At 47.5% G+C, this 25,081-nt stretch overlaps 1 protein-coding gene across 1 annotated transcript in view; it reads left to right on the top strand.

The window, feature by feature from the left end:
• Positions 1-23,560: 23,560 nt before the first annotated feature.
• Positions 23,561-25,081, top strand: part of LOC135820703 (uncharacterized) — a 27,354-nt gene continuing 25,833 nt past the window's right edge. The window contains exon 1 of the mRNA XM_065333708.1: positions 23,561-25,081. This exon is cut by the window's right edge and continues 1,478 nt beyond it. Coding sequence (XP_065189780.1) covers positions 23,959-25,081 — 1,123 coding nt within the window. The 5' untranslated portion in view covers positions 23,561-23,958.

Here is a 25,081-nt window from a genome sequence, read left to right as displayed (position 1 = left end):
GTGTCATGAAGTACAAAATCGTTAGTGTCCTGAAGTACAAAATCGTTAGTGTCATGAAGTACAAAATCGTTAGTGTCATGAAGTACAAAATCGTTAGTGTCATGAAGTACAAAATCGTTAGTGTCCTGAAGTACAAAATCGTTAGCTCTCCGCTATGGTTGGTCTCTCTTGGACACACCAGCGAGCTGTGTGTGTGGGGAGCCGTTCGACGCCACGCATGCGATGATTTGCCCCCGCGGAGGTTTCCCGACAATTCGCCACAATGAAGTAAGAGATATCGTGGCGGATCTTCTGACGGAGGTATGCTCAGATGTGGCAGTCGAGCCTGTACTTGCTCCGATCACAGGCGAGGTGTTTTTATCGGCATCAACAAACACCGCGAACGACGCCCGAGCTGATGTCCGAGCTCGTGGGTTCTGGACCCGGGCTCAGAATGCGTTCTTCGATGTCCGGGTCTTCCACCTGGATGCAGCATCATACAAGACTCAACAAGAGCAAGCCCGTCAGTGATCTTCTGAAGCAACATGAGCGCCGCAAGAAGAGTGAGTATGCCGAGCGTATCAACAATGTCGACCGTGGTTCATTTACCCCTCTAGTCTTTACCACGGCGGGTTGTTGTGCTCCGGAGTGTACTGCATTCATTAAGCGGTTGTGTGCATTGCTGGCAACTGCCGATCGACCGTATGCCCAGCTAATGGCCTATGTGCGGTGTCGCTTGTCCTTTGCTTTGCTCAGGGCAGCCATAATGTGCATTCGCGGTGCACGTTCGGCCTACCATCGTCCAGTTAATGCGATGAGGGAGTTGGCCATTGTGGAGAGCGGCTTCTAAGCATGTGATTGAGTGGTCTCTGCATGTTGATCGGGTAGCGGAGTTCCATCACTGACACAGTGTGCGGGTATTGCATTATGAATTGGTTGAGTAGATAGTTCCGGAATTAATTCCGTGTTCGATATTGTTTATTTTTTACATATTTTATTTTATTTTATTCGTGTTCGATATTGAATTTTAATTTTAATTTTGATAACCGCAATCAGTAATACAAGCTGGATCGACATTTGTGTACACTGTATTCATGTATTGTAAAACTGTGGAGACAATGTGCAATAAAACGATGAAAAATGTGAAGAAATTGTGTAGAGAAAGAAAGGGATTCAAACAAGTTTTCGTACAACACTCATCAGGAATCGTCGTTGTACTAAAGGACACTGAAACAAAAATTGAACTATTATAGAAAATCTAAGTTAGAGAAATAACACTAAGAGCAACAACAGTGAAATTTACAAGTGTGAATTTTAACAATCAAAGCGAGAAATGAACAAAGGAGAAAGGAAGGAAAGACAACGTGATAACACATAACAGCAGTACATTAAACCTAGAACATTAACGGCCAAGCTTGGCCGCACTAAACACGACACGTTACTTGAACAATTTCAACCCAATTATACTATCTTTCTGTACACACAAATTAGGCTTGTACAGACGCTGATAGATAGCTTCCAACACTTTTAACTGTAGTCCATAACCATGACGACCACGGCACAATACAGTGAACGAAGAGTCGGAATACGCACCGCAACAATCAGGACTAGCCAGCAGATGATTGTACACTGAAGACTTGCTACCACGAAACCTACGCACAACACTAACACTCTCACCGGCACTCTCACCACCACTCCCATCACCGCTCTCCGACTCACTGCTCCCTCCGCCGTCCGTTCCATCCTCCGCTTCCTTTGTACTCTCTCTGTCTCGTCCATCACGCCTGACCGGGTCCATTGAACTCAACTCGGCCGTCCCCCTGCTATCACGTCCCTCCTTTCGCCCTCGTCCGCTGAGTGCGTAGCTTCTGTTGTAGTTGGCTGTTGATCGTCTTGGTCTTTCAATTATGGGCTTGGATGGTGGATTAGTTGTAGTTGCTGTAGATTGCGTTGTTGGTGTTGGTGTGGGAGTTACTGATATGCAAGGTGGGTCTTTTTGAGTCGGCATTTGTAGTGTTAATGCAGCTGTCAGTGTTGCTCGCGGTCTGCCACTGGCAAGCTCCACCGCCGCAAGAACCGATGGCGGAGGATCAGGAGGAGGCAGTGGGACCGGGACCGCAAGCGGCACCGCCCCAGCCAAAGCCATGAATACAGTGTACACAAATGTTGATCCAGCTTGTATTACTGATTGCGGTTATCAAATTGTTGTCTCCTCGCCGTTTGTTCAAATTTTAATTTTAATTTTTTTTATTTATTTTTTTTACTTATATTGTTTTTATTCCATTTCACATTTTTCATTCGTGTTGGGTTTAACTACTCACTGTACTGATACATGGTGATGATTGTGCTTTGCTTTGCCCGTACAAAATCGTTAGTGTCCTGAAGTACAAAATCGTTAGTGTCATGAAGTACAAAATCGTTAGTGTCATGAAGTACAAAATCGTTAGTGTCATGAAGTACAAAATCGTTAGTGTCATGAAGTACAAAATCGTTAGTGTCATGAAGTACAAATTTAAGACTACAAATTGTCCACATGTCGATGAGCTGTGCTTAGGGGTAAGCGGATTATGCTCAGAAAATGACCGGATTATGCTCTAGCGGATGCTTGCAGGATGCTCGAGAAAACAGCCAATTATGCTTTTATATGCTTCACCAAAAGACCAAAAGAAGATAATCGTCATGAAAAACAGGACTCAGACAATTGTCATGATGTGGACTGGGAGCTTTGTGGAAGTACAAGACATAACATGCAAGAGGAATTCCGAATTCACAAGCCGCAAACGCTGAACTTTTGGGAGATGTCCCATAGTGGCTGCTAAAATATTATTCCAAATCGACAACAATTAAAAAAGCTATGGACATGTACATGTGTGATCCTTCAATAGTAGGTGTGTACATGTATATACAGCCTCGTACAGAACAGCCTCGTTGGGCATCTGCCCTTGTTTTTCGGATGCCATTGTATGCTCCTAAAAAAGACCTGATTATGCCAATAGTTATACCTTCAATAGCAGGTGTGTATAACAGCCTCATTGGGCATCTGCCCTTGTTTTTCGGATGCCATTTTATGTTCCTTTTATGTTTGTGGGAGCAAACCCATTCAGTCCTTCTCAAAAACTGAGGACCTGATTATGCCAAAAATTATGCCGGCATAATCCGCTTACCCCTAGTACTTCTCTTAAAAAATGGAATTGGAGATGGATTTTTGTTCGTCTTACAAATGAAGGCTAGAAACTGTTTCTAGAGAACTCCTCATGGCTCAAGCTTTCCAAAAAGCCCAAGATTGCCATTATGACCCAAGAGAAACTAGAGTTACCATTAAAAGGGGTCGTGGCGTCTCGCTGGGATTGATAATATGCCCACTTTGACGGTCAGATAAGGGTTAAATAGGGGTTGTAAGTGGAATGTCTCAATATCCTTGTCAGTTTTGTACCTTGTCGCACAATCAGTAATACTTATCTGACTGTATGACTATTATCTCGTTTAGGGACCGGCGGATTCTGCTCGAAAAGCAGTGAAATTGGCATGAGAGAGAGAGAGAGAGAGAGAGAGAGAGAGAGAGAGAGAGAGAGAGAGAGAGAGAGCTGAGAGTGTGAGTGTGAGAGCTGAGAGTGTGAGACTCACTGAGAGAGAGGTTCTGGCTAGGCTAGGATACAATACTAGTGTAGGATCTAGCTTAGGCTAGGGCTAGTATAGCCTACGTAGGAAGAGTGTCAAGCAAAGTCGATCTGGAGGCGTTCCGTGCCCTTGCTGCTGACCGAAGCGGTTGGGTGGGCATCTGTGCCCGAGTGGTGTCGGCACCCTAGTTTTTGTCTTCTTTTCGCATATTTCTTCTTTTTCTGAAACTGTTGTGGTCTTTTGTATCTATTCGAAGTGGCTTAGGCCAAGTAAAAAAATCCTAGTTTATCGTCCCCGCCCGCCCGGAATTTATTTTTATTTTTTAAATCTAGAATTTTGCCAAAAAGCTTGATTTTTTACGTCGGCTAAGGCTTGAAAACACAGCTTCGTCTTTCTGCCGAAAGTCCGTTTCCCTTCTGCAGCTTTCTATCATTTATCTGGTGGTCTGTGTGAACCAAACAGTATTGGGGTTTGTGTCTTATGAGTGGAGTGACAATCTGTCGATCCAAAGATTTTGCATGTAATTGTTTATGTACATATAACTGTTATAGCATTGTGTATTCCATACACTACCACTATTCTGTTGCAGATTGTTGCACATGATGTGTCATTGTTTACCAAGAACTATACTAGTCTGTAGCACATCAAAAAATAAAAAATAAAAATAAAATCCGCCCTCCCTCCCCGATTTTTGTGAAAAAAAGGACGATAAACTGGGATTTTATTTTACTTGGCCTTATGCGAACATTTTTGGCTGGTTTGCATGATTTGCATGCAGCTGCACTCAGGTAGCCAGTGCAGGCTGTCGTAATAAAACGACTCATCCGTGTTCCATTCCCGTGCATGGTACATGCATGGTGCGACGGCACAATGACAAATCACACTGAGTATTACACGTGTTTGTTGGTGATTCCTGGTTAGCTGCTAGCTTTTCCCTACTCGAAGATGTTGCCGCCGCGAAATCTGGGGGTTTGTGTTCGTCCTGGCGAAAACCGTGTTTTGATCCGTTGAGGGAGACGAGAGATACAGTGCGAAGACGTACGATCTGTCCGAGAATCGGCGAAGAAGAAAGCTTCGCAGACGACCCGTAGTGGTTGGGAACAGAATGGAACATATACCAGTCGATGCCTGTCATGGTAGGGATGACTGCTACGAAGTTTTAGCCCCATGCTCCCCAGCGCTTTTTAGCGCTCGACGATAATAGACCGATCCCCTTATTATACTGGGTTCGAGCACGGGGGCAACCTCACTCGCGATCGAGCTAGTTTTTGAACGTGACAGCATCTTTGACAGTGTGTTTCAGGTTCGTTTTGGAATGTCTTCTGCTTAGTTCAAGTGGTTTGCGATGGGTTATAGCGGTGCTGAACCTCCTGCTGGTAGGAGCAGAGTCTCCGAGAGAGACATGGACTGTGATGCAGCTGCAGGATTTTTTCAAGGTGCGGGAGGGAACGATCTCGGGCCACAAACAGGAGTTACTCCAGAGGTGAGTTTTTTTGTTGTTGAAATATTCGAATCGCGAATCGTGTTGTGAGATTTATTTTGTGCCTAGGCTACAGCGGACCGTATTTCTTTCTCCTTGAGATCGGTGCTGAAGATAATAGTAACCTTTTTCTGGTCTGCCTTTTCCTCTCCAGAGCCATCTTCACCAAGTCGCGATCGCGATCAGCAGCCCTGAAGTGGAAAAATCGATTTTCCAACGATCTGGTTGGACATCAGCCACTAAAGTACTTCTGATTTGCATGTAGTGACAACAGCAGCCATCCTTGGACACCTTGCAAAACAGGAAAAGCCACTGGTGGAAGCGACTGCTATGAGGTGACGATAGCAGTGGTGATCGCTGTTTTGTCCAGTCGAAGGGCTAGCCAACCCAGAGGAAGCATTGAAAAAAGACGATTAGCAGTGCGTGGTATTTGTTGAGCGTGAAGAGCTAGAGGAGGACAGTGCAAACACATGGACGGAGTGGATGGTGTTTGAAGAACAGTGTGCTGTGTGCCGGCTGGTGGTGATGGTGGTTTTTGTCAGCATGTATTCGTGCTGCTTCTTGTGCTGGAACACTTCTCGCCCCGGAATGCAGATTGCGTGCTCCCTGGCCCTCAGTCGGCGATGGGGCATTTGTTCCAGGAACATTACCCCGGAGCCAGTGATGAGTCGTACCTTTGAAAAGTCGAAGCTTGCTGTTAATCGCAAGCGTTGCGCAGTGGATTGCTCCCTCTTCGAAGCACGAGGGTCAAAGCTTGCCGCCGTCTGCAGCAAAGTGTGTGTGCGGTTCTTTCGAACCTATGAATATACCCCCCCCCCCCCCCCCCCCTCTCTCTCTCTCTCTTAGGAAGACTGCATGTTGAGAGTGAACTATTTTCTAGTATATTTAATTTGAGACGGGCTGTTTACGCCCAAGATGAAGATACAGTTTTTTTTCTGTTTCTATACCTTCCTAATAAAATACATTGTGACAGAGCTTTCAGTCATACTCCGCTGTACTACATCCTCAACCCGCCACCACCATGCGCTCTTGGCCGAACTAATGCACGAAGCATAAACACACCAGCACAGCAAGGACACTTCCGTTGACAGATATTGTTTACACCTCTAGACAACTGTTTCGTTTCTTCGAGCTCATCGTTAGAGGAGGATAGTAGCAGGATATTAATGATGATATAATATAAGATGATAGACGGTTTACGGTCCGATATTGATGACTGGAGATCTAAGAAAGCAATGACAGTGATTGCGAAATGGATAATATTATCATGATTATATGCCAGTCTGGTAATGCGTTGTACTGGTGGACAGTATTGAAATCATCACTGCATTCGATGCAAATATTGGTATACCTTGGTTTCAGTATTGGAAAAAAAGAGTAAGAGAACCTGGTTGATTTGGTTGCATCTGCGACTGGCTACTGGGTGTTGTGATCAGCAATGTTACCATGGGAGAAAATACGAGCGCAAGGATCTGTTGGGTCTTGTTGTGCTGTGCCGGTGCGAGAACCCTAAGTGCATGGCAAAATAGAACTGTTTCATCCACAATGCAGAATGTCTTGCGGTACATGGCATTGATGACTGAACATCTCGCCCAAACGGAGGAACAAGACATCTTTCCAGCTCAGCTAGCTATATACCGTGAAGCGGATGATTAACTTGTGCCACGCATGCCAGTTTCTGTTCCATTCGGCCCAGGCTTAGACAAATCAATGCCAATAGCAGCTGATCCTCCATTACATGCTTATTGGCGATTTACGGCCACCTCCAACTGTATCCGCCGTCCCTCAGCTTCAGTCTTCGCAGATCCGGCGCGGCGCAGTACATTTTCTCGGCTAGGCTCAAAGAAGTCCCACAGAGCAGTCCAAACACTTGAAGGCAAACCAGTCAGAAACTGGAGCGGCTCAGAGTCTTTCTTTATGTTACTGTACGTAAGCTGTTTTTCGGCTTTCTTCACCCCAGTCCTCACATCGTCCAACTGCTCCACGAGACTCTGTACACGAGCTCTACTTGCTGCCAGCTCCTGATGCAGATGCTGCACTTCCATTACAGGACCAAACTGCACTAAGCCAGGTTCCTTTCCAACTCAAAGTACCGTTGCCTCTCAGCAAAATACTGGTTTGGGAGCATGGGGAGCTCGTGATGCAGACGCTGCACTTCCATGACCGAACTGCACTAGGCTCAGCTAATACTGTTTTGCGAGCATGGGGAGCAGGGCGTCCAGACTCCTCTCTCTTGCGAAAAGCAAACCTGGTACCGTAGGACAGCTGTTCGGGTTCCTGGACTCATCCTGCCCTTGTAGAGCTGGGCAAAACGATTTCGATTTCGGGATCGAAATGATCGCTGCAACTATTCAGAGTGACCCTAAAACTACGTCCTTCCTCACGGGGCATAGCCTGGATCCGCTTGCTCCAGGCCGCTGTGGCTCCACACGAGGAAAGGAGTGAAATGACTTGTTTGCATCGTCCTCCTGTTCTGACAGTGAGGAACGCAGCAATGATCCTGAGAAGGCATCCTGAAGTCGTAAAAAGGAAGACGTCTACACAAAAACAAAACAGCTCAAATCAAAAGTCCTTGTGACATTTTTTGTAGACAGGCTTGCACTGCATGTAGATTTCGCGTGCCCTGCACTTCGCATGCGAAAAGTCACGCACATGTCGAGGTGAGGTTGGTCGCGTGTGCACATGTGTGCAGCAGGATCCCACGCGACTGCGGAGTTGCCCCCTTGCTCGAACCCAGACAATAATAAGGGGATCGGTCTATTACCAAATTTCATCAATTTTCCATGTGGATCAAAGCATAGTCTCCTCAATCTTCTCCAGTCGAGCTGAGTCTGGACGCTACAATGTCGAGACGCGAAAAGAGAACATGCATGAACACACAGGAGCATCACATGCAGCTGCATTCTGCCTTGACGAAGCTGAGAACAACACCAGCACCACGCATTTGGAAGACATTTCGAAGAAGACGAAGAACTACAGTCATATCTGCGTTCAAAAAAGCCTCTGTACTGTGCAGTATGCATGCGTGCATGCCGGGCGATATATACGAAGCACGGGGTCCGCGGATCTACTTCGTTCAAAAATCATTGTGCCACACGGGTTGTATGATTTGTGTGCGATCATGGCCTTTCTTCTTGACAAACAAAACTGAAGTTTTTCGATCTTCAAATCGCCATAGCGTCCTGGTCATGACTCCAAATCAGCTGAAACTAGTTACTTTGCAGGAGGAATGAAAATGCCATGCTGAATCGATTGGTACCATTTTCGAAGGGTTTCCTTGAAAAATAAAATTTAGCCTGCAGGCCATGCTGATGTCAAGTGACAGTGCAGTGTGGAGTACACGTTCTGCATGCAACTCACTTCAAGGCTACATACGCGGCCGCGCCGGCCACATGTACATATGTACAAAAATGTCACACGACTCAAGCCGAGGCTGCGCTGAGCGAAAAGGAACTGTGATTCCGGGTTCTTCCTTTCCACCAGAGGAACTCGTCCACAAACCATCGACACTGCCTGTCGTGAAAACTACTTTACTACCGGAAAATCACTCGCGTCTGTGTGCTTGTGTGTAATCCGCCCAAACTGGCCAAAGACATCGCAGCCACTGTGACGGTGTCCATCCCACTCGTATACGCCGCGTAAACTGCCTGCCCGCTACCTGATGCTGATCAGTCGTCCTGTCACTATTTTGTAATCGCTACCAGTAGATCTACCAGTGTCTTGCTCATCGCTCGCTGGCGAGTGCTTGGACACGATGTAGCAGCGAGCTGCGGAGCTGCGGAGGATCTACATAATTGTACATTGTACTCACGAGCAGGAATATTTTATTGCAGCAATTCTTGTCGCAATTCTTGGGAGAAGAAATACCGTTCCACTAGCTGTGTGTACGCTGCGGCAGAGTTGGAGCAGCGAGCTGCAGACTGGCAAGGATGGCAGCAGCGTATAGCGATCTACCGCTACGCCTGGATGACGGATATTCATTTCAACCGATAGGTAGCGACGATGGACGACATCAACCATACGTAAGTGGCTTTGCTGAAAATCTGTGTTCATGATTGTTCTGGTGAGCGGTGCTGTACCAGTCTCGTTGCTCTCATGTCATGACAGTACTGCAGTCATGACTGTGTTTTCATCTCGCACCGTCGCGCCTTCGCCACTCCCGTATCGTGTGACTGTGTCGCTGTGCGTGTGTGTGTAGGTCTACGTGTGTGTGCTTGTACACGAGTACTTCGTAGATGCACATACTGAGTACTTGTTTTCGTGTTCTAATCGGCACAGTACAGTTCGTTTTGTGTTACATACTAGTAGTAGTTAAAGTTGTAAGAAGAGGGAATGGGAACAAAATAGGTCGCGCAGTCCGCACTGCACTGCACTGGGCCATCTCACCATTCTCACCGCTGCTGAAGTGAAGACCTGTCTGTCACCGCCAACATCCGTGAATTATTTATTATTATGACTTCGTAATCGTATGCACATATTATACATGTGAGTACAATCATGTGATGAACACCAGTACAATAGTACAATACTCGTGGAAACACAGAGTCACCGAACTCCAGGTATACCACTTCCAGCCACAGCCATCGCTAGGAGAATCTACCGGCCACAGCGATCGCTAGCGACCTGCACTGCAGTCAAATCATCAGCTGCTAATGTCTGCATCATTTCTGAATTCTAGGCTGAAAGTCTACGACGAACTACTTGTACTTGTAGTTCATGGAGTGCAGCGAGTAGATGCAGGAATGAAAGCACAGCTCGTTCTAGTTCTAGAAGTGCTAGTAGTGCTAGTAGTGCTAGTAGTAGTGCCAGTAGTGGCGTAGGTACGCAGGTCTCTCCACGAAAACTGACAACCGGAAAGCTGCCAGTGTCGCCGGAGAGATTGTGCATGCGATGACGAAAATGCGCAGGACTGTTTCAGTCTTCGTTTTAGTGGAACGTCGTACTCGTAGATTTTACTCTTTCTCACAGTCGTTGTTACTACATGATGCAATGTTAGCCACAGACGTGACAGAGAGACTAGATTCACAAATCCTCCTAGGTATCATGTGTCACATGACTGCAGTGCATGGTGGCATTGGTGGGGCCCCAGATCTGTAGTTGTGTATGTGGTGTATAGTAGCCGGTGTAGTATCCTGAGGCTGTGTGAGGACTGGGATCTGTGAACACCTGTTTGTGGTGAGCTCTAGTTCCAGAACACTTACAATAATTATTACATAGTCAAGTCTTGTGTACAATAATAATAATTATTATTATGTACTGGGGGGGGATCAATGAAATCCAGTCGCGTCACTAGAGTTTACGCCGTGCATCATTTCGCAGCCCAGTGTTCGCAGGTCTAGGGCTGCGCAACGCCCGGCGCATACTTGAATGACACGACTGGATGTCGTTTAGCAACACTGTACAAGAATACTTGTAGTCTGGGCATGCGGCTGATGCTGCTTGCCAGTGAGTGTGTTTGGTGGATGTACAGTGCCCCAGGGCTAATATCCAACACCCAAACACCCCAAATCCCAAGCCCCAAAAACAGGATCTTGATCCCGTGACATGTTTGCTGACAGTGAGGTACAGTTTTAGTGTATTGATCCACACACTGTGAGGATGTGATCCACATACCGCACTGCTAGAATGTGATCCACACCACACTGTGAGGATGTGATCCACGCCACACTGTTCCAACACTGCTGGCCATCTGCCCACAAAACAGCAGGCCTAGAGGAACCCAGAATAAGTGTGTGTGTGTGTGTGTGTGTGTGTGTGCGCGCGCGCGTGCGTGTGTGTGTACTGATTACCCCGGCAAATGTGGGGTGTGCATAGGTAACGGTCTTGGCCGTCATATTCCGATGTGCTCCGTGTGGTGTAGACCAGGTGTGCATTTTGGGGAGTCGATTCACATGACTTCGCCAGTTGTGTGGATTAGACAGTTATCTGGCGCTAGTCTTGATCTGTTTCATTCAGAATCAGAGCCGCTATCGTTGCTATAAAGAGAAAATCTGTGGGTACACATCCAGTGCATTTGCGGATTAGCGTGCTTCTCTTGCGACGGGTGTATACACGGTACATCGTGTGTGTGTGTATGTGTGTGTGTGTGTGTGTGTGTGTGTGTGTGTTTGTGTGTGTGCATGGATGTGTGGATAATTTACCATCCACAGTTCACACAAACACACACACACACACACACACCCAACCCTGACGTTTTGTATGGAGAATGATAACTGGAGATGTACTACTATATCAGTGTTTGCAGGACTGCCCGAAACAGCAATTGTTGTTCCCGTCATACCATAGAGCTTTTTGAATTCATTCGATTATTTTGTGTATGAGGGAAACATGGAATGGGATTTTTCTTTGTCTTTGACCACTTTGTGGTGAATCTGCAGTACTAACCTCCCACCGCTTTAGGAGCTGCATCTGCGCGCTGATCCTAGAGGGTGGTGGCGTTCCTGCGGATGCGCGAAACTCGTCTTCTAGCCGAGTTTCACACAAGCCGTGAATTTGTTTGTGCGTATGACATCATGGTGGATAAACTTGGCCTACTGGGCAGTAAACACACGTCGGTTAGCATAACGTTGGCATGGCGATGACCTGACCGACTGAACCGGTTCTGGTCGGACTGCTTTGCTATGGCAACAGTATACAGTTGACTCCACTTTTAAATTAATTTTTTCAGATTTTAAATTAAATTTATCAGATTGTAAATTTTAAAATGTTTCAGATGGGTAATTGTTCATTCAAAGACAGCAAGCCTGCTTGATTTGTCATCGTGACCACAGTGACAAAACAAGAACAGGTTCATCTTGATGGCATGCCACACTCACACACCCCTCGTCACGTCCGCACTGTTCATCTTGATAGCATGCCACACTCACATCCCCTGCTATCTGATCTCCAGCTTGTTTCAGATAGTGACACAGTGACACAGTGGTTATGATAGAAAGCAAGCTGGCTTGCCGTCTTTGAACGAACAGTACCCACCTGAAAAGTGTGCCCCCCCCCCCCCGACTGTCTAAAATGAATCCAGCAATGACAGACTGACAGTCTCCAGGGCAGTCTTGCATTGGACATGATCGGTATCAGTATCCCGTTATCAATAGCTTTATATGGGAGACGGCGATCTTTGTTTGTTTTTGTATTATATGGTGGGTGGCAGCGGCGGATCCAGCGATCTCTACAGGGGGGTTTCAGTATAGTCGAAACTGAATAGCTGATACACACATGCACATGGATACGCATATGGTCACCAGTATGGTCACCAGTAGTACATTTACGGAATTTAGGGGGTTCCGCTGAACCCCTGGAACCCCTCCTGGACCCGCCACTGGGTGGTGTGTTGTGGTATAATGGTGAGGCTGTACAGCCTGCACTTAGGGAGTGTACACCTAAATAAGGAAGAGATACGAACTAGACAATAGACGTGTTCGCTTACACATTCTGGACTCAGGTCTTGTAATAGTCCAATGAATGGGTTGCGACCATGTAAACGAGCGACTGGAATTCACCATGCATTTTTTAATCGTGCCATACCACATAAAAATCGTGAAAGGAGGTCACGGGGCATTCCATACAACCTCGCGTGCACATGGACTCAGCATTGCGTACATAGCTCGTACGCCGAGTGCGTCAATACCGGCGGGAGAATTACAAGTAGAAATTCCACTCTCTCCAGATTTGACGACTCGATTCTGACAACGGCATTGGCGTGATCCAACTGTGCATGCGCCGTAACTATTATTCTAGAATGGACGAATTTGTGTGTGATCGAACGTGTCCAATGTATGACCTGGAGATCCAGTGCCCCCCCCCCCCCCCAGACAGTTTATATTTTAATTCTGGTATATGCAAGCCCTTCCTTGAGGTTTGGCGATACCCAACAGGTACCAAGGTGGAGGACACTTATGTTTATGTTTGCAGTCTGTAGCACTGTTCTCAATTCCTCCGTTGTTACCTGATGGTGTCCTCAATCCATGTCACTCAATACACCATACTCAATCTCTGTCACTCAATACACAATCCTCAATCTCCATTACTCAATGTCCGCACAATGCACGTTATATTTCTTCAGTACCAAAGCCCCCCCCCCCCCCCCCTGCCACCACACACATACCACCTACATCCACACACAAATGCATACAGTCATATACATGCACATGCATACACTTTGCACTACTGCAGCACAAGTGCCCCCCCCCCCCCCCCCCCCCCCCCCCCCCACTGACACCTTATCCCTGCTGCCACTTGGAAGTATTAGTTGGTTGGATGTGTTCAGCACATACTGGCTGCATTGACTGCAGGCTGCATCGACTGCAGGGCCTCGCACCTGTCAATGCAGGTCTGGTCTGTCATGCTGTATATGGCATAGCTGACAGTGGAAGGTCTAGCTGGCAGGCAGGCCAGTTTGGAAGAAGCTCGAAGGGGCTGGAGGGGGATGGGATACCGTACAGCAAACACTATCTTACTGATATCAGCAGCAGTCAACGAACGGCTCGAAAGCGGGCAGTGACTGGGGTTGCTGGATGGATCCTAGAGTCCACACTGAAAGCGGGCAGTGACTGGGGTTGCTGGATGGATCCTAGAGTCCACACTGAAAGCGGGCAGTGACTGGGGTTGCTGGACGGACCCTAGAGTCCACACTGCACTGAGTCATGGCAGTCAGTGTACCAACACAGACACAGTGTACTACTGCCGTACTGGGTGACTGACTATCACTGGTATCAGGTCCATCTGGGCCGCGGATCGTGACCTAGCAGTCAGTGAATAGACACAGTGGCTGGCAAAAAGACACAATGACTGGATGACTAGGCGACTGGATGACTAGGCGACTGGATGACTAGGCGACTGGCTAGTACTAGGCCAATCTAGGCGGATCAGACTCAGACCTCAGATCTCAGACCCAAGCACCCACTAGCATGCCTGTAAAGGAACAAATCATCACTGGTAGCAACTGGATGCCAGGCCAGTCTGGACAGGATCCTACCTGGTTCTACATCGTAAGCGCATACATAGCAGACGGATGCTAATGTCCCCTCCACACACACATACAGACATACACACACACACAAACATGCAGTCAAGGACACAACAGATAATTACGGTGACTGAGTGGCTGAGTTACTAGCAGGCTAGTCTGGATGGATTCAAACGTCCAACGTACGCGCGCACGCATGCACACACACGCGCGCGCGCACACACACACACACACACACACACACACACACACACACACACACACACACACAGACAAACACACACGCACACACACATGGCAGTCAACGCGCAGTTACAGGGCCTCTGGGGAAGATGTTTGGAATCCTGAACAGAAGGACTTTGCTGAGTTCAAGTTGTATGTGATGAAAATCCAGTGCTGAGTTGTACTTTGAAGTACCGTGATTGTACATGTACCACACTGCTGATCACTGCTATCCCAATGGAATGAGTCAGCTTTGAACCCTGCACCAGTGAATATCCTGGTGTTTACAGATCTGATCTGCTGACTGAGGGCTGCATGGGGGTCCTGCAGCAGTGATCATACCAGTGTGCAAAGGTCTGGGGGCTGCATGGGGCCCTTCACCAGTGAACAAGTCAGTGTGCATACAGGCCATTCATTGGAAACTGGCACCCTAACTAACTTTTTCGTGTCTCCCACATTATAGTTGTAGATGTCGTGAAAACAACAGTACATCCTGCATTGTGTGACACCTGCAATATACTCCTTGCCACATTTGAGGCTAGACAAGTCCAAGAACAGGGAAAAAGAAATTCAGCCAGGTTTTACAAAATTAGGACAGGTATGCCATGGCCAGATGTATGGAGAAGCAGATCCTAAACCCAGATTTTTTTGATTTAAAGTGGGTTTTTGATCCTCAATTCGGCCCAAATCCGACTTTCAAAAGCCAGCGGGACAGTTTCCGATGAATGGACTGTAGGGCCCTTCACCAGTGTACATGTCAGTGTGCATAGGTCTGGGGGCTGTACAGTGCCCTGCACCAGTGCTTATCTCAGTGTCCACAGATCTGATCTGAGGGCTGCACGGGACCCTAGCCTAGGGCTCTTCACCAGTGCACATGCCAGAGTGTATACCGTATGTCTGGGGCTGTACAGTGCCTGGCATGGCGCATACTTGACTCATGCAATCAAAATTCAAATGTTATTGAGCTGTAGACTTGTAGTTAGGAATGGCTCAGAAAGTGGTGGACATCACGCAACTGCAAGGGGGGTTTGTCAACTGACAACAGCTGTATTCAGTTGCTATTCACTCTTTGGCGCATGCCCTGGATGAAAAATTCTTTATTAGTGATTTCAAAAAATGATGACGTTTTGGGCCCCGTCACCCATCGTCATATCATAGATAGGAATGTAGATAGGAAGTCAGATAAAAATATTATTATTATCTCCCTGTGCTGTAGTGTGTGCGTGCCATGTCTTCCTGTATTGTAATGTGCGCAGTGGGTTGTAGTGTGAGGAGAGTGTGTACTATGCTGTAGTGTGTGTACTGTATGTAGTGTGTGTACTGTATGTAGTGTGTGTGTACTGTACTGTGTGTGTGGGGGGAGGGGGGGGGGGGGCATGTACTGTGTGCATACTTTGGTGCAGTCATACCGTCCGTATCTATCCCTATTGCTATCTACTCATACTGCACAGCAGGCTGTTGTAGAAACCTGTGACTGGTTGCTAGCTCTCAACATTGTAGCTCTCAACATTGTAGTTCCATCTACCCACATGACCACGACCGCAGTCGGTGGTAGGGTGTGGCAGAAAAGCAGGCTGTTGATGCCGTGTGGTTGTGCAGTTGTGCAGTTTTTGCAGCAAGCTGCTGAACTAGTATTAGTGTAATTGTAAGGCATTCAATCCTGCAGTCTAGCGCGCAACAGCAGCAGCAGTAGCAGCAGCAGTAGCAGCAGCAGCAGCATCACCACTCACTGAGTAAACATGTACTTGCAACAAGTATCAGTTAGCTCCCCCTCTCATTACCACCCACTATAAACGTCAAACCAAAAAACCCCCGAAAAGCAGCACTTTACTGGTACACAAAAGACAAGTCCTTGTACTTGCACTTGTACCGTTGTACTTGCACTTGTACTTGCAAGCACTGGCATCTCTCTCTCTCTCTCTCTCTCTCTCTCTCTCTCTCTCTCTCTCTCTCTCTCTCTCTCTCTTTCTCACTTGATCTCCCTCCCTCCCTAGCTGCATTCCTAACGATGCCTGGTCGTAGGCTATGATTCCGAGACCTCCGGTCGGATGAGCCTCGCCAACCACATCGGCACATCGCCCCTACTCCCCTTTGTCTTGTTGTCCAGCGTCATTTTTTTTCAGTTGTCCTCTTCCCCTGATTATTAGTAGGGCTGTGTTTTTTAGTAAAAAAAAAAAAAAAAAAAAAAAAAAAAAAAAATCTGGGGGAAGCCCCACTGTGCACCCTGCTGCAGGGAAAACCCCTGCTGTGGACTGTCTATTGCAACATAATCAGCCAGTACTAGTAGTGCAGCAGTGCTAAGTGGCTGCTAAGTGATCTGCACCCTGGAAAATCAGGGCCAGTCAAGTGCCAGCAGCTATGCTACTGCTATTACTACTACTGGTAGTGTTGTAGGACGTGTTGAACCTAATGTCCTAAGTGTTTGTAGGCACCTAACAACACTTGGTCTGGATAATACAGTTCAAAGTGAGTTCCTCCTGGTGGCGTTATGGCTGGAGTATGTTGCTGTCCAGGATCGGGGAATAAGAACAAGATGGCATAAAGTTGCTCTACAGTACATTGTACCGTGTGTAACGTCAGTGTACAGTACAGTACAGTACAGTACAGTACAGTACAGTACAGTACAGTACAGTACAGTACAGTACAGTACAGTACAGTACAGTACAGTACAGTACAGCACAGGACAGTGCAGTACAGTACAGTGCAGTGCAGTACAGTACAGTACAGTGTCGTGTGCAATGGCAGTGTACAGTACTGTGTACCCACCAATTGTGATACAGATTGTAAAGTAAAAATGTAAACCATATGGAGATAAAAGAAAAAGCCATTAAAAAAAGCCAAAAAAAGCCATTAAATTAATAAAAGTCTCAGTACTCTGTCAGTTTTGTGCCTAGTTGTTGCACTTTCTGACTGTATATAGTATCTAGTTACAGTGGTGGAGAGTTACTCTTAACTCGTTTCCATATGTCCTTTTCCTTTCTACTTTTATTATTGGCTCAATACCCGAGTTTGAAATAAATAAAAATAAATAAAAAAGAAGAAGAAGAAGAAGAAGAAGAAGAGGTTATTGTACCATGCCAGACGGCCAAGATTAAGCCATGTACAGAGTACACTGTGTACAGAGTACACTGTACACTGTTCCCTGTACACTGTGTACCCTGTACCCTGTACCCTGTACTCTGTACAGTGTACAGGGTACAGGGTACACTGTACACTGTACACTGTGTACTCTGTACTCTGTACAGAGTACAGAGTACACAGTGTACCCAAGAGTAGGACATGACATGCAAGAACAAAGTAATACAGCTAGCGTGTGTTGAGGAAGAAAATAAGCGGAAACTAAGCGGAAACGTACTATGCTGTGAAACACGCATGAGGCACGATCAGGGCAAATGACAGCTGAAAAGAAAAGGAAAGAAAACAAACACACACAGTGTGCAGAGTACACTGTACAGAGTCAGTACAGTATAGTGTTATTCATTGAAGACAGCCTCTTTTACAGGCAAAAACAAAGTGATACAGCTTGTGGTGATGTTTTTTTTTAAAACGGAGTCGAAAAGTACTGTACTGTGAAGCATGTATGAGGGCAGGTGATAATTATGGTCGAGGAAAAAGACAAACACAAAATGGCTGTGTTTGTTTGAGTTTGACAGTACAGCCTTTTCACTACAAGTTACTGTACGATATGAAATTTTAAGTGTATAACATTTTGGTGTCAAGGACAATAATTATAGAATTTGGTGACCAGCATTCTCTTCACATACAGTCACAGTGCATACTCTAGTGCCTTTTATGTGTAATCTAAATTTAGGTACTTGGTTTCTCTAGTGAAATTACTGAAATTTAACTTGAAACGTATTACACAGTAGTATTTGCAGTACAGCTAGTCTATGGGCAGCAGTCTGTCAGTGGCTCGTGCAGCTTAGGAAGTACTGCTGACACTACACTAGTCTATGGGCAGCAGTCTGTCAGTGGCCCGTGCAGCTTAGGAAGTACTGCTGCCAGTCCTGGTCATGCAGTGGTGTCTCAAGGTTCTCCAGCCCTAAGCTACAGTCTACAGTCTAGAAATGTGGCATTGCTGTTTGGGGGGAAGTCTGGGACTAGTACAGTGTCTGGATGATTGCATTCAAGATTGCAATGTGTACAATGAAGTTATAGCGGCTACATTATCCATAGGTCATACAGTCAGACCTCGCTTAACCGCACACATCCATTTTCCACGAAATTATCCGGATTGGCGAGGGAACTGGATAACCGAACACCGGCTATGTTGGATGCACCACGTATGCTGTAAACCTGTAACTAGCTATTTTCTTGCGGATGACGAGGGATCCGGATAAAAGAGGACCGGATAAGCGAGGCCTGACTGTATATTATCTTTGCGAGGTACATGTGTTTGGGTGGTGAATGTACTGTATGTTTAATGGGTGTTGATTTTACCGTGTATCTCAGGCGTCGATTGCGCTTCAATTGCTTGGTATCTTGGACATACTTTAGCAAACCGTCTTGTTTTGTGTTGTATCTATAAGGTAAAAGAGCACCCAATATGTCACTCGATAACTCAGTCAGACAATCTGTCTGAAAACAATCATGGTTCGCGTGAGACTCGGCTAGAGACCAAACGTTCCACACCTGTAGGAACGCCACACTCTCTAAGGATCAAGGTGCAGATGCAGTTTCTAAACGGTGGGAGGTGAGTAGATCAGACCCACCACCACAAGTGGTCAAAGACCGAAAATCCCATTCGCTGCATCCATCCTTCCCTCGTGCCAGGCCAAGAGTTTCGAATTGTGGGTGACAGCACGCCGGGGAAAAATCCTTCCGCTTCCAAGCAGGATTTAAACCTGGTACCCTCTGTTTCTCAATCATGGTCTTAGACCGTCCCACTAGTAGTGTGCCTGCCCGCTTAGCCACTCAATCAGTAAGTTGGTCATGCGGTTTGATAGTTACTTGGTCACTCATTGCAAGATACCATGGAACTCACGTAGTACATCCTCTGGTAAGACACACTCTTGCTCAGTGCGAACATTGTGCAGAGCGTGGGTGTGTTTTAATCCATCCTGGACATTCATGTATGGCCGACTACGTGTGTTTGGGGGGGGGGGGGGGGGGGGGCTGTCTCTGTATATATTTCCATTTGCCGTAATGACTAAACATTGCAGGAAACCAAACAAATAACATTATGCGCCACCGAGCTGTGGTAACCCCAGTTTCCTGTGGAGAAGTAACTGAAATTGTTCAACCCCTGCCCGAGAATAACATCTTCGGTGTTCCTCACGGGAACTGTCCAGCCCAGCCCTAGAATAACTTGCTGAAGGGTATTTTCCCTACCATTTTGACACCTATTTCAACACGGGTGGGACGATCTACTTAACAACTTAACAACTGCAGTGGTGACAGTAAAGAATGAGGATAGCTTATGGGATGATGCTGGTGAAAGCTGTGAGGATAGTTGTGATGATGCTGATGATGATGCTGATGCTGATGCTGGTGATGATGCTGGTGATGCTGATGATGCTGATGCTGATGATGATGGCAGGTAACATGGCATTACGTATGGTGAAGAGGATGGGTGCCTTCAACGAGTAAAGTGTTGTTCAGGTGTTAATATACGGATGAAATACTATCAGTGCTATCAACCCCCCCCCCCCCCCCCCCTCCTGTATTCCAAGGAATATGTACGTGTGGGAGAACCGTCTGCATACTGAAACTATGTGTGGGGAGCTGTATGACAGTGTGGTAAGCTCTACCCAAGGCTGGATGTAGAGTACTATTTGCTGCAGGGACCCTAGACAACTTGTCCATGCCGCTAAAGCTATATGAGCTGCAGGGAAACCTGTGTAAGACGACTGCTGGATGGACCTTCAAAACGTGGTCTCTGTTACTGGGTAGTCTCGTTATCCAGAGTCATTTGACTGGTACTAGCATCTCCTGATCCTGGTTTCAGTGGTCCTCTAGCATGAGTGGTCGCCTGTTGAGAGTGGTCACCTGTTGAGAGTGGTCCCCTGTTGAGAGTGGTCACCTGTTGAGAGTGGTCACCTGTTGAGAGTGGTCACCTGTTGAGAGTGGTCACCTGTTGAGAGTGGTCACCTGTTGAGAGTGGTCACCTGTTGAGAGTGGTCGCCTGTTGAGAGTGGTCACCTGTTGAGAGTGGTCACCTGTTGAGAGTGGTCACCTGTTGAGAGTGGTCACCTGTTGAGAGTGGTCGCCTGTTGAGAGTGGTCGCCTGTTGAGAGTGGTCACCTGTTGAGAGTGGTCGCCTGTTGAGAGTGGTCGCCTGTTGAGAGTGGTCGCCTGTTGAGAGTGGTCACCTGTTGAGAGTGGTCACCTGTTGAGAGTGGTCTACTGTATGTGTGTGTGAAGCTGTGTATGTGTGTGTGTGTGAAGCTGTGTATGTGTGTGTGTGAAGCTGTGTATGTGTGTGTATGTTGTGTGTGTATGTTGTGTGTGTGTGTGTGTGTATGTGTATGTGTGTGAAGCTGTGTGATGTAAACCAGGCAGAATACCGGTAGTGGCGGTCAATTCTTCAGCCTCGCAAGCTGTTGAATGATGCAATCCCAGCACAAGTACCTGTAGCATTGCGATCATCGCCTCCGGCGATGGGCGTCAAATGGTCAAATGATCAAATGGTCAAATGATCAAATGGTGTGTATGCTAAGCTATGATTGGGCTAAAGCTGTTGATATTCTCCCACTACCAGCTGAGCAATGCTTAGCACACACTGACACCGGCCAGGGTCTGTGTATGCCAGGGTCTGTGTATGCCAGGGTCTGTGTATGCCAGGGTCTGTGTATGCCAGGGTCTGTGTATGCCAGGGTCTGTGTATGCCAGGGTCTGTGTATGCCTGGGTCTGTGTATGCCAGGGTCTGTGTATGCCAGGGTCTGTGTATATGTACATGTCTAGCGGCATACCCATAATAATTATGGGATGGCATGCTGGAATGATGCCGAAATGATGTCGGAATGATGCTGCATGGCATGCTGGTATGATGCTGTATAGCATACTGGATGGCATGTCTGGCTGGGATGCCTGTATTAGGGACTTCAATTGAAAAACCAAATTCGCGAGTTTCGCATAAACGCTAGTTTTTCTAAACCGGGAAGGTGTAAGAAACAACCTGTGAAAATTTGAACCCAAAATTCCAAGGCAATCTAGAGTTATAGTCGATTGAAGATCGGAAAACGGGGGAGAAAGTAGTCACAGAAGTAAATGCAAGTATGTATGTGAGCCGTGTGGTTTCCGTCCAGCACTGCACTATCTGGTACATACATGGCGATACAGGATGTGTGCATGCATGCAGTGTGCACGCATGCCGTGCGCGCCTACTTGCACAAGTCACACGTTTTCACCGTCACTGCTTCTACAGCGTGCGCGCAGTTCACTCGATTTTTTTCGTCTACCACCAGGAAATCGCCGTGGGCTGGTTTCTGTGATCACCTTCCTTCTACCGTGATAAAGCGCGAGCCTCAATGTTCTAGAATCCTCTTGGTTTAGGCTAATTCGAGGCCGCTGAACACGAAAATCGGGTGTTCTTCGTGGGGCCGAGTACGGATCTGGTCGAAATTAGTACTTCGAAGTGCATCCGCGCCAAGCGCGGAGGCATTATTTTTGGAAGCATGGCATGTGTGGCACCATTGGAAAGGTAATGACCTCAGCTACCTAAAAATAGCATCGACAAGGCCGAAAAGGCCGCCGGAGAAGATACTTGGGCCTCGAACTGCATCTCGAACTGCAGTCACGAGGCGCCCATTCACTTTGTACAGGCGAGCTGTGACTGCACTTTTCGCTTTTCTGTGACCGGAACTGAACTCCCTACCTGTATGATGCTGGGTGGCATGCAGCATGGCATGCTGGGTGGCATGATACAATGCAGTGACAGCAGTGGCGTCAGAATGAGCTGTTATAGCTGACAGCTAGTTCATTTCTGCCTGTGCGTGTGACGAAAATAGCACTCGTCTTCATATTCCAGGGAAACTTGACAGCAGGGCATGTGCAGTGCTATTCAGAATTAGCAATCATGCTAGCATGCCCAGGCCATGGTGTACGGGCAGCAAGGTTGCACATAAGACCCACTGTACACATATATCAACCATGATACTGGTACTTCAAACTATACATCACACCCACACAGTGCACAACAGCCACATGCATGTACTGTACACACCCACAGTCAGTGCATGTACTGTACATACACACAGCCAGTGCATGTACTGTACATACACACAACCAGTGCATGGTGTACATACACACAGTCAGTGCATGGTGTACATACACACAGTCAGTGCATGGTGTACATACACACAACCAGTGCATGGGGTACATACACACAGCCAGTACATGGTGTACACACACACAGCCACATGCATGTACTGTACACACCCACAGTCAGTGCATGTACTGTACACACCCACAGTCAGTGCATGTACTGTACATACACACAGCCAGTACATGGTGTACACACACACAGCCACATGCATGTACTGTACACACCCACAGCCGGTGCATGTACTGTACACACCCATAGCAGTGCATGTACTGTACACACCCACAGCCGGTGCATGTACTGTACACACCCACAGCCAGTGCATGTACTGTACACACCCACAGTCAGTGCATGTACTGTACATACACACAGCCAGTACATGGTGTACATACACACAGCCAGTGCATGGTGTACATACACACAGCCAGTGCATGGTGTACATACACACAGCCAGTGCATGGTGTACATACACACAGCCAGTACATGGTGTACATACACACAGCCAGTGCATGGTGTACATACACACAGCCAGTGCATGGTGTACATACACACAGCCAGTACATGGTGTACATACACACAGCCAGTGCATGGTGTACATACACACAGCCAGTGCATGGTGTACATACACACAGCCAGTGCATGGTGTACATACACACAGCCAGTACATGGTGTACATACACACAGCCAGTACATGGTGTACATACATGATTGTATATCAGTCAGGGCAAAACTAGCAAGCAGCAGCAGTAGACATACTTGACAGCTTTAGGGCTATAATTATAGCATAGCCGTCACTAGTTACTAGTGAAAACTGACACCCTGCTGCTGCTGCTGGCTGCTGGTTGATGTGGACGCTACGCACATCAGTGTGCACATTAGCTTAGGCTTAGTAGACGTGTGATCATGTCACACCTGTCTACACCACTGTGTGACCCTGTGTTCTGCACCGGATGCTAAGCTTACATGTTACAGATGTAGATATAGCCACTATGTTCTCGCGAAATCAGTTCACTTTGTTGTTCCTCTCTGTGTGAGTAGAGAGCAGGAGTATTCTTTTGAGTGTGGGGTTAGTTTTTGACTGATCAGAGAAAGAGAGCCTAGTCAGTCTCTGTCTTTGGTGTGTGTTAGCTGGCATTTAATCACAAGCTTTGGTCCATACACTCCTTGCTGTCACTGCCCTCTCCCTAGCCATCATCACCACCTCAGCAGTGTGACTGTGAGAGCTGGTCAGTCAGTCTGCCCGTGATTGACCTCAGTGTGTAGGTTTGAAAGAGGGAGAGAGAGAGAGAGAGAGAGAGAGAGAGAGAGAGAGAGAGAGAGAGAGAGAGAGAGAGAGAGAGAGAGACAGCGCGGTGATTAGATACACTGTAAAAAAAGAGAGTGTAAAAACAGTGGAAGAGATCAGTCTGCAGCAAATAGTCACAGCCAGCGCAATGTCCGCCAACCCGCTACCTGTAGCCCTGGGTAGTGACCAGTTACCTCCGGGAGCAGAGAGTAGTGACCTGCCAGGAGGACTGTCTCTGCAAGCAGACACCGACGATGGCGACGGAGAGAACATATATCTGGCTTTGACTCCCGAATCTCCACCTCCTGAATTGCCCGAGGAAGTCAAAGAGTCTACAATGGCAGCACCACCAGCATCACCACCAGCACCGGGACAGTTTGTAGACAGAAAAGCAGCAGAAGCACCAACAGGAGGACCGTCTCTGCAACCAGACACCGACGATGGCGACGGAGAGAACATATATCTGGCGTTGACTCCCGAATCTCCACCTCCTGAATTGCCCGAGGAAGTCAAAGAATCTACAATGACAGCACCACCAGCATCACCACCAGCACAGGGACAGTTTGTAGATGGACAAGCAACAGAAGCAGCAACAGGACTGCGATCTGTGCAAGCAGATAGGGGTGAGGACGGTGAAGAGAACATATATTTGGCTTTGACGCCCGAATCTCCACCTCCTGAATTGCCCGAGGAAGTCAAAGAGTCTACAGTAGCCCCTCCACCACCACCACCAGCAACAGCATCGCCCGGGACAACCAGGACGCCCGGGGCACAACGGGCACCAAGGGCACCCGGGGCACCAGCAGAAAATGCCCCAGAGCCACGGGCGGCCGCTGACGACGCAGAGAATCTCTACCTTGCCCTGACACCCGAGTCACCGCAAACATCAGCGCTGCCAGCCATGCTAGCTTTGCAGACTGGGACAGACGGAGCGTCACTCCCGCAAGTTGCGACATCACCACCGCCTATGCTGGAACAAAGTTCTAGCAGATCCCTTGCAACGCACCTGTCTGCCGCAAGCCTCACATCGCCAGTCGATACTGTACACATGACGGAGAATGCAAGTTATACATCCTTGCAGAAACTACTAGAGTCGGCGGAGGCAACGGATGATGGTGCACAGGCAAATGATGGTGGTGTGGAGGCAAACAACGGTGTTGTGGAGGCAAAAGATGATGTTGTGGAGGCAGATGATGGATCTGGTCATGCTTCAAACACGGCACAGCGCAAGCATCTGGTGGCTGCCGGTCCACACGAGGCAGACAATTGCA

This window comes from Sycon ciliatum, chromosome 7, assembly GCF_964019385.1.
Source record: "Sycon ciliatum chromosome 7, ocSycCili1.1, whole genome shotgun sequence".
NCBI lineage: Eukaryota > Metazoa > Porifera > Calcarea > Leucosolenida > Sycettidae > Sycon > Sycon ciliatum.
This window is presented reverse-complemented; position numbering and strand designations above follow the sequence as displayed.